Here is a 10,552-nt window from a genome sequence, read left to right as displayed (position 1 = left end):
TAATTACTTTTACAATGTGGTAACTGAGTTACTAACTCAATTACTTTTTGGGAGAAGTAATTTGTAACTATAACTAATTAGTTACACTGGTTACTAGTTTAATATGTCTGTACACCCTTAGTAGATAAATCTGAAATCAATATTACAATATTAATACAAATATACAATTTAAGTTACAACATGGCAAGTATTTGCAAAATTAAATATAAGATAATCAAATTGTTATAGTTTTGTTCATTTTAAATGACTGGAATCAATGATTTGGACTAGATCATTTAACAAGATTATATTGTCATGACGTCACTGTACTGAAAGTTGATATGCGATACTGCCCCAACCTGCACAATCAAGTGAAATCCAGCGCAACATCCCTGCAGTGACTCCTATTGTTGTGAAGCTTGTCATGTTCAGTTTTTGTTTACACTGTCACAAAAGCGTTGATTAAATGATCTGGTTTGTGGTGGTGGTTTTATTGTAAGGGGACAAAACATTCAGTATAGTGCAGTCCAATACAACCAATCACCACAAACTACAGACTCAAAAATGATCCTACATTTATGGGGCCATACCAGTTTTTTTCCCCCAAGTTTTAATCACTTAAGTAAGAATCATAGTTTAAATATTTGCCAAACATTTTCAAATGCATGCCATAAACTTTATATTTTTGGATGTATTTTTCATGCTGTTACAAGCAGCCATTGGCTTTCATTCATTTCTGTCTGATATGATAATCTGCAGGTTCTTAAAACTTGTTTGAATTGTGTAATCCATCAAAATTAACATATTGTCTTTGCATGATAAAGCAGTGCAGACCTTTCAAATCAATCTGCACTTAAAATGCATTACCACACACAGATAATGTAACTTTGATTAAAAACACATGCAGATTTGTTGATGGAATACACAATTCAGGCAAGTTTCTGTTTTTTTATGAATAAATGGAAACCAATGGCTGCCTGGAACAGTAGGAAAAACATATCTGTTTTTGTAAAGTTCTCATCCTCAAATTTACGTTGTCTTTTGTCCCATTATAGCCGCAGGTGCAGCCCTCGCCAGAGCCGCCAGCTGAGCTCATTCCCCGGCTGTGTCACCTGGTGAAGGGGGAGCATGGCTACGGTTTCAATCTGCACAGCGATAAAACAAAGGGTGGACAGTTTGTGCGTTCGGTGGACCCCGGTTCAGCTGCTGAGAATGCAGACATTAAGCCTGGAGACAGACTAGTGGAGGTACAACCAAAGCACACACACATTAAAATAAATGACTTAGAAGAATGACCTCCCCATCCCCTTTTTCAGAATACGCAGACACCTACCTTGTCATAGGTAAATTTTAGGGATTTGATGGGAAAAAACATTGCAATCACTCTCAGTATTAATCGGGTCTACACACTAATATGAGGTGTGATTGGATTAGAGCATTAGAGCATTGGATTAGCTGAACTCGGGCTTAGAGTGGATAGGAGAGAGAGGTGTTGTTTAAAGGGGAAAAGGAAGAACAGGTGACAGGAGGGGCTGGTGTTGTTTGTACCTTTCTATGTGAACATGTATGCACGTCTGCTTGTGCGTCACAGATTCGCAGATATGTGTGCTTGTACAGGACAGACTTTGTTTCCATTTCCACCTGTAAGAAGCTTGCAGTTAACATGTGTAGAGGAAGAGTGTCGAGGCAGGAAAGGAATTCATGCAAATGAACCCGCTTCTACTCAAATCACACATTGTTTTTGGTATGTGAGGCAAGACATACTGAACCGCTTGTGTTATGCCTACTTCCTAATCTCCTCCCTGACTCCTGTCTGTATTAATAGTTGCCTCTGTATCTTTTCTCTTTTTCATCTTCACTTTCCTCCACTGTTTCTGTTGCCTTTGACATCTCCTTTTCTTTGCCTCAGGTGAATGGAGTGAACATTGAGGGCCTGAGGCACTCAGAGGTGGTGGCATTTATTAGAGCAGGAGGGGAGGAAGTGCGCCTCCTAGTAGTCGACCAGGAGACGGACGAGCTCTTCCACAGACTGGGGCTCACACCCACCACCAGCCATGACAAAGGTTAAACTGTACACACATACACACACACATACACAACTCTATTTACCCTCCGGACAAAATGTCTCATGTGTTTCTCTTAACTGTCTCACAGAGGTCTATGTGGATGAATCAGCCACAGAAAGCGGCCCACCTACCCCCTCTCCCACCACTGAACTCCCCGCTACAGATCCACCAATCATAAACGTCACGCTGACAGATTCTTCAATCACAAAAATGTCTCCAAAATCCAGGGCCAATGGGAGCTCAGCATCTCAGTCCTCAAGAAGTTCCACCACCCACTCGGAGATCAGCAGCTCGGACATGAGCATCCAGGTGAGAGAGGAGGCGACAGTCACAAAATGAGACGTAGGTGAGTGTGTGTGTGTAAATCGTGTATGTATGTATGTATTGCAGGTCCCTGATGAGGACGACAGGCGTGTTTCGGACCCTTTCATGGACAGCGGCCTGCGTCTGAGTCCCACAGCTGCTGAGGCTAAACAAAAGGCCCTCGCCAGCCGCAAAAAGAAGAGGGCACCTCCTATGGACTGGAACAAGAGACAAGAGATCTTCAGCAACTTTTGACTCTGAGACGCAGTGGTGGAATGTCACTAAGTACATTTACTCAAGTACTGTACTTAAGAACACGTTTGAGGTATAGTTACTATAACTAACTAACTATATTAAATCATATTCATTTCAGAGCCATGAGTAGTGACTATGAGTCGATAACAGCCTAAATGCACTCCGTCTGATTTAGGGCCATATTTGCTGTAGATGCCCTTTATTGTTGTAATTTTGGTAGGTTTTGTTTGTTGAAGTAATAGTTTCATGTCTTTTCAAATTACAGTGAGCTCATTGTGAGTCTTCTTAGTTGTCTTTATATTAACATTTTGTTTGTCAGTTGTAATGTAGCATATCACTTGTAAATACAGAGGGAATGGGAGAGACTAAGTTATGACATCTCTGATCTCTTGTTGTAGCCTTTTGAGGAATGTTTTCTCAAATGTGCTTGGTTGAAACTTATCATAATGTGAAATAAACTTTCAGAATATTTGTAAATGCCACAACAGAACGTATACTATAAACACATTGTGAAAAGTTGGGTGAGCCTTCCTTTCTCAGTAGCAGGTTATATTCAATTTACATTACCGGCTACCAACAACCAGCTAACAAGATCTTAATCTAATGTTGTTATCACGGATGTAAGTACTTTTACTTCCCATGAGTCTTTCTATTTTAAGTCACTTTATACTTTTACTCCACTAAATTTTTACAGGGAAATATTCTAGTTTTTACTACATTTATTTATTTATTTTCAAAATCATTTCTGGGCTTTTATTGTTTTTAATTGATAGTGACTGAAGATTGACAGGAAAGGGGAGAGAAATAGGGATGATATGCAGCAAAGGGCCACAGGTTGGCGTTAAACCTATTGCCACTGTTGCAAGGACTTGATGAATGAGGTACCCAGGCACCCCCTCTGCTACATTTATTTGACAGCTTTAATTAGCCTACTTTTTATATTAAAATCTTCCACAGAAAGCCTAGGGTAGTTTGTAAAATGATACATTGTTAAAGGGTTGAACCCCCAAATAGTGATGCATATAGTGTGGTAGTTAAAATTTGCTGCACCTGGACCAGTTATAAGATTAGTGATGTTATAGGAATAATAATCAAAGGCTAATGCATAAAACCGTAGCATTACAATGACAGGGGCCATCCTGCTGTCTAATGGGTTCTTTTACTTTTTTGTTACTAATGATTTAGACTTTTACTTAAAGGACCAGTTTGTAGGATTTAGTGGCATCTAGTGATAAAGTTGCAGATTGCAACCAACTACATACTGCTTGACCTCCAGGCGTGAGAAACGTGTGTGAAACGTGGCCATATAACTCGCAAAATACAAAATAGAGGCAGTGTTTGGTTTGTCCATTCTGGGCTACTATAGAAACATGGCGGGTATGTGGAGGACCCACTCCGTCTGTAGATAAAAACAACTCATTATAAGGTAACAGTAGAACAACAATATTTATTTTTAGGTGATTTACTCTAATGAAAATATACCCATGAATATTATTTTTATTGTATGCAGGACTTTTACTTGTTATAGAGTGTTTTTACAATGTCATAATGCTACTTTTATGAAGTAAAATAAAAACAATCACGCAACAAACAATCATGCTCATCTACTTCACCACAGAAAGCACATTAGCAGCTAACAGCATTCTTGCCATGGTGAATGATTGTTATGTTTTAAGACATAGTACTCTTTCATTCTGGCCAACACGTGACCTGCCTAGAGACACAATGTGAGATAAAGCCAGAGTATTAAATTGTCTGATCTTAACATCTTGACTTTGAACTTTAATTACTACCAAAACATATAGTTGTCTTTGGCCATCTGGAGTGTCTCCCTTTCCCAGACAGAGCATCCATTGGGACGCGAACAAAGGCCCAAATAAGGATACCTACAGAACAGGAAAAGCCTGTTCATATCAGTTTAAGCTATAAAACAGAGACGTGCACAATAAAGCCGTATAGATATTATCTTCGTCTGCTTTGTCCTCAATTTTTCTGTCAAAACAATGCCTGTTTCCAGAACGTCTTTTTATCAGATGCACTCACCCCCACAAATAGCCTTAATGTTTTGATGACCAAAAATTCACCCTCTACACTATATGTGATCATGTTTGTTCTATAAAATTATTTGAATATAGGTGTGAGTGATATATTGGGCTGGAGACAGTGACAGAGAAGTATGGACGTCTCAACTCTGTGATTTTTCACTCACTCCTGCCCCAGCTTCACCCCAAGCTTCAGGGAAAGAACAAGTAATATCAAGGTAGGGATGAAAAGATGATCTGCTTTGTAACAGAAGCCTGTAATTACAGTGTTGGAGAGAAATCAGATCTGTGCTTTGTGGGAGATTTCACAGTTATTGGGGTATTCTTTTTTTCTTAAAAATCTTTTTATTGGTTTTTGCACAGAAAATAAAACATACACTGTAGACAGTAGTATAAACAGTGTTCAGTGGTTGTCTACTGTAAGCCCTAATACAACTATCCCCATCCCCACCATTCCCATTGGTCCCATTCTCTTAGTCTCATTCACCCACGCATACCAGGCAGGGGAAAAAATAAAGTAAATATTTGCTCAGTTATTTATTTTTTGATAGTCAAGGTGTCAAAATCTTCAGAAAAGGGTTGGCAGGTTTTGTGGAACATCTTTAGGGAACCTCTTGAGAATATGATCCACTCAAGCCTAATGCACAGCAGTATTTGATGAATAGGTGAGTCTACAAACAGAGTGGTGAACGCAGTAACTTGCTGTGTGGCTTTGGTTTAGGGTACACAGTTTTACATAAGATCCCACTCATTGTATCAAATCGTCTTTGTAATATTGCAAGCCAAAACTCTGATTGAGAAAGAGGATAGGTTTCATATCATTAATACTGACTGATGCCACAGGGCATGCATAGAGGAGTTTGATCCATTAACCAAAATCAGAGCTGAAAGAGTGAGATATTATTTAACTTAATGTGAGCTAAATGTAGCTTTGGTGAATGTTCACTAAGTGAAAACTCTTCCCCTATGTTCTGCCTTCATTCCTCTATGGGTGAATATCTGAGATTACTGGTTCCGCTCCGCCACCACTTGTCTAAACTCTTGTCCTCCTATCTGCTATCTTCATATAGGCCTGTGCTTGATGAAGATGCTTAATCGAATGAGTCTAATTGGTCAAAGCCTGTTTATTGCTACAATGGTAAATATTGTTAAACACACAACTTAGCCTGTGCTAATATATCATACAATAAATGTAAGTATAAAGTCACTATATTATGACATCATGTATATATATGTATGTATATATATATATATATAGCCTCCATAGCAAAAATCTCCTGATCAACTTGGTTTGAACAATTTTGGCTCAGCCTTTTAAAATCAAATACAATCAGACATTATTCAATTATGTTTTCAGCAATAAAGTTAAAAAACAACAACAGATTGAAACATCTATTTGCAAAGGTTTGAAGGAGCTAGCAGTTGCTGCATGTACATGAGCAACAAAAACAACTGATATGTCACAGCATGGTGTGACAGTATTTAAGACAGTATTTGGTTTTTAGGCTTTATCTTCTCTTAATCCTCACACAAATACGCACCTTGATCTAATTTGTCAGTGAGGAGTTCCTGTGAAGTGATCATATTTCCAGAGATATCCCGTAGTTGGAAATGAGAGAACGTGCTGGGGTTGGAAGTTCAGTTTAGGAAGAAAACACTTATTATACAGTATTTTAAAATGTAGATGGAGGGGATAAATATGTTGCTGCTGAGCATGTGAAGAGATTTACAGTGGCTAATCCCACACACGCACAAACTCCATTCAAGTTAAAACCATTAGATCACCAGTATGTGTAATTTGAGGATGCAGTTGTGCAGTTGAGATGAAACTCTTACGTCACTGTTTTTAACAGATACATTACACTCCAACCCTTCTTTTTCTCACAAAAGACGTCAGACTGGCAACTCTAACATCCAGCTTTCAGCATGCATGACAGGATTTATTTCAAGAATCCAGAGATTTTACACACAAACTATAAATCATATAACAGACTCAATTTTATTTCCATTCTGATCTTTAAAAAAAAAGGGAACACGACTGGTGAAAGCAATCTATAGGAAAGCAAGAGGTACCAAAGTCTTTCTGCCAAATTACAACAATATCATGCTCTTTATTATATAAACAGAATTTAGAAAAAAAAAACATTTGTTCTTCATTTTATTTCATCCCTCCTTTGTTCCCATTTTCTTTGCACCTATTCAAAAAACTGTCACTACTCCTTTTCTTCAAACTCAGAACTATAGTATCATTTAAAGAAAATGTACACGGATCCTTCTGACACAAACACTGTTGATGAAACTAAAAACATCAGTTACACAAATAAAAAAAAACACTAAAATTAACAAGCAACCAAAAACGTTTTGTCGTACAAGCTTTCTAAGAGACTGTGGAAAGGGAACTAGACTGGGGTTCAGATTGTCTGGTATTTGAAGCGACTGCTGATTGATTCGATTATCTTAGTGGTCACAGTCTAGGTCAAATCAAGTGCCAGTGACGGTTTGTTTCCAAATGTCGACGCGCTGGAAGAATATTAATGCAAAAATATAGATTCCTGTAATCAGTTTTGCTGGCAAAATCTTATTCCATGATTGATCAAAAGCCCTTTGGTGCCTGTATTCTTATATCATCATGATGCACTTATTAAATATTGAAATAGCAGCTTGTCTCTACTTATTGTTTTTAAATTTCAGTGGCTCTTTGGCAGTATCCTAGCTGTTATCTTCTTTAAGTATACTGTGCTCTCATTGTGAATTGAGGTGGTGTGTTGGTGCGTAAAGGGCAATCATATTACTCTGAAATACACTTCCAAACATACACCACTGCACACACACAGTCACACACAGAGTGTGAAAAAAGACACACAGCATGCACACAAAGTAGGCTGGGGCAGGCTACAAACCCTTCCAAACAAAAATTATATGCACCCCTGCTGTGCACACATCGTATGAACGCCACCTAGCTATCCAAAACATGCTCGTAGGCAAAAAAGGTACTCGTGCACTCCTACTCATGCGGGATCTCACACACATGCAGGATCTCACACATACACACACACACCTCAGCAATATGGCAAAGTTAGTCATTGTAAAAGTGCGGATTAGTCCCAGTTTCACAAAGTTGTTTTTATTTGCCATTTAGTATTGGGATATTTTCGCCAGTCAAAGACACTTAATTTCACAGTGCAACACAGTATGACAAACACTGACATTAGGGTCAAGACATATCATATGGGTGAGGTTAAAAAAAGTCCATACAAAAAAGGTAAAGGTAAAATAAAATAAAAAGTGCAAAAACAACTTAAGTCACTGAAAATAGCATTAATTCAAATATTTTTTGCGTTAATTGTGCGAATTTAAGTCCACTATAGAAACAAAAATTATCAGTAGCAGCAAAAAAAAAAACAACCAAAAAGAATATGGACCATTTTTAAAACATTATAAAGATAACAATGACATTGCCAATCACTGTTTTACTTAAGATATCAATATGGCATCAAATGGATATCAGTACGAATGTAGACAGAAACATATGCACATTCACTCTTGCACGCACACACACACGTACGCACACACACACACACAAACACTTGGTCACAGTTAACAGGTGCCAAGGACATTGCGGTGGGAGTCAAGTTTTAGCTCGGTACCATATCAAAAACAATACATATTTCACACACTGTTAACACAGAATGCCAAAGTAAGGATTTACAAACTGCACATGCACGCACACGCACACAGACACACACACAAATCTCAAGAGCTAATTGTAACCACTTTGTAAAATGACCTCTTTACCTCACTGGTCTCAAAAGCCAGCAGAGATTTTTGTTGGCAAGATCATTTTTTACTTGTGGAAACATTTTTCACACTTTTTTTGATGCCTCTCTCTCCCTCCCTCAGAGATGAAGGAAGCCCAGAGGAAGAAGCGTCAGATGAAGGAGAGACACAGACAGGAGGACAGCATCTCCAACGCCATGGTCATCTGGAACACAGAGATCCTGCCACACTGGGACACCATGTACGTCTCTACAGCTCTTTGTGTGTGTGCTGTGTACGCAGTGTGCAAGCTTGTTTATGCAGCATGTTTATTTAACTCATTGTGCCTGTGTGTGTGCAGGAAGGGAACGAGGCGGGTCAGGGAGCTCTGGTGGCAGGGACTTCCTCCCAGTGTCAGAGGAAGGGTGTGGAGCCTCGCCATCGGCAACGAGCTCAACATCACACCAGGTACAAACTGATACACACGTTAAATATATTTGCTGCTGTGCGAAATGTTTCTTCCTGTCAACAAATGCAGACTCCAACCAACAATGTAACTACTTCTTCCCCGGTGCCATAGAGCTCCATTGCCACACTGTTGCACTGGGTAAACACGTTTCATCATTACCATTACACACACACCATCCTGCTGCCCCAAATACTCAATAGAGCACCAAATGTGGATTAATCCGCCACTGAAAATAGTGCCTGATGCATGTTATTTCCTCCTGTTTACTTAACATTTGATTAAAATCTACAATGAGCAGCTGTTTTAGTAAGCTACTTCAGTAGTGCCCAATTGGCTTGGAGCTGAGATCCACAAACAGGACGTCAGAAAGTGTTGAGAGAGACTAAAACGTTCTTGGTTCAGTCTTTTCATGGGATTTGTTGACAGAAAAAAACTATAGAACCAGACATATGCTTTAAATATAAAGCTTACAACAATACCACTAGATTCCACTAAATCTAACACACTGGACCTGAATCTTTGTGTTTTTCCTCTTTATGCAGAGCTGTATGAGATCTTCCTGTCCCGAGCCAAAGAGAAGTGGAGGAGTTACAGCGAAACTAGTTCAGTCAACGACAGTGAGAGTGGTAAAACTCAAACAAATTACTGTCATATTGAAAACTTTTAGCCATGAATATTCAGGTCTGAGATGAGCCTTTACTGGCTAACAACTGAAAACAGCTGTCTAGACTGAAATAACACGTTGAATCTTTTCTCCTGTGCGTTTCTCTGTTAGAAGGGGCGTCTCTGGCTGACAGAGAGTCCAGTCTGGACCTCATCAAACTGGACATTTCCAGAACCTTTCCCTCTCTCTTCATCTTCCAGAAGGTAACAGAAGAAAGGCGTGTGTGTGCTCTTGTATTTCTACCATTGGGAGAACCAGGTAGTTTTAGAATTTCATAAGAGAAAAGCCCGGTACTAACGGAAGGTATCAAATTTAACCTGTTGAAAGCTGCAGAAATCTTGTCTTACTTTGAATGAGTTAGCCCTGCATTTATTCTTCTCTTCCTTCTCCATCTATCTATTGAACTCAACTCTCTCTTTTCCCTCTGCAGGGCGGTCCCTACCACGACCTCCTCCACAGTGTACTGGGGGCTTACACCTGTTACAGACCAGACATTGGCTACGTGAGTTTGCTGTTTTTTCCACCATCAACACTAACAGTCGATGTTCAGGTGTTTACAGACAGAATTGAACTTACTGACAATTTTATTGTCTTTACATTGAGACATTTGGTGTCCAGCATTTAGGCCTGGTTATTGTTTCAATACCAGTTGAGATAGATTGGTCATTGGATAAATGATTTTATTTTCAAATTGTTGTCAAATGTTTTTTTTTTCCTTTTCAACAAAACACATTTTTCATCAACAAAAGAAGCCAAAAATCAAATCAATCAAAAAACAGGAACGAAATAAGTTAGTAGTTTCGACCCATCCGTAGCAGAAACAATGGCGGCTCGCCTGCTCACACACAATCTCGTTACAGCTAAACAGTACACTAAAATATGTTTGTGAACAGATTTGAGGAGAGAAATAGTGAACACAGTAAGAGAATGTTGCTTCATATCTGATCAGCACTGCCTAGTTTGATAGTTTGATTTGAGTTTGGTGGGTTGAGCTTGCTGGACTCGCTGAGAATGACCT

At 39.0% G+C, this 10,552-nt stretch overlaps 2 protein-coding genes across 2 annotated transcripts in view; both read left to right on the top strand.

The window, feature by feature from the left end:
- LOC118327311 (Na(+)/H(+) exchange regulatory cofactor NHE-RF2-like) overlaps window positions 1–3,231 on the top strand; it is an 8,133-nt gene extending 4,902 nt beyond the window's left edge. The window contains exons 3-6 of the mRNA XM_035660617.1: window positions 1,035–1,226; window positions 1,889–2,042; window positions 2,134–2,354; window positions 2,436–3,231. Of these exons, the coding sequence (XP_035516510.1) occupies window positions 1,035–1,226; window positions 1,889–2,042; window positions 2,134–2,354; window positions 2,436–2,603 (735 nt within the window). The 3' untranslated portion in view covers window positions 2,604–3,231. The remainder of the gene's footprint in view (window positions 1–1,034; window positions 1,227–1,888; window positions 2,043–2,133; window positions 2,355–2,435) is intronic.
- A 742-nt stretch (window positions 3,232–3,973) lies between these two features.
- LOC118326555 (TBC1 domain family member 12-like) lies at window positions 3,974–10,445 on the top strand. Its single transcript, XM_035659569.1, has 6 exons — window positions 3,974–3,980; window positions 8,546–8,663; window positions 8,763–8,869; window positions 9,413–9,496; window positions 9,646–9,737; window positions 9,965–10,445. The coding sequence occupies exons 1-6, from the start codon at window positions 3,974–3,976 to the stop codon at window positions 10,157–10,159; spliced, it is 603 nt and encodes a 200-aa protein (XP_035515462.1). The 3' UTR covers window positions 10,160–10,445.
- The last annotated feature ends 107 nt before the right edge of the window (window positions 10,446–10,552 follow it).

This window comes from Morone saxatilis, unplaced genomic scaffold, assembly GCF_004916995.1.
Source record: "Morone saxatilis isolate NCDOM2014 unplaced genomic scaffold, NCSU_SB_2.0 Contig17, whole genome shotgun sequence".
In the NCBI taxonomy this organism is placed as follows: Eukaryota; Metazoa; Chordata; class Actinopteri; family Moronidae; genus Morone; species Morone saxatilis.
The sequence above is the reverse complement of the archived record's forward strand: the minus strand, read 5'-3'. Positions and strand labels throughout refer to the sequence as shown.

Coding starts and splice junctions, on each gene's coding strand:
- LOC118326555 (XM_035659569.1), top strand. Junction 8,870..9,412: donor CGAGCTCAACATCACACCAG/GTACAAACTGAT, acceptor CTCTTTATGCAG/AGCTGTATGAGATCTTCCTG. Junction 9,738..9,964: donor CTCTCTTCATCTTCCAGAAG/GTAACAGAAGAA, acceptor TTCCCTCTGCAG/GGCGGTCCCTACCACGACCT.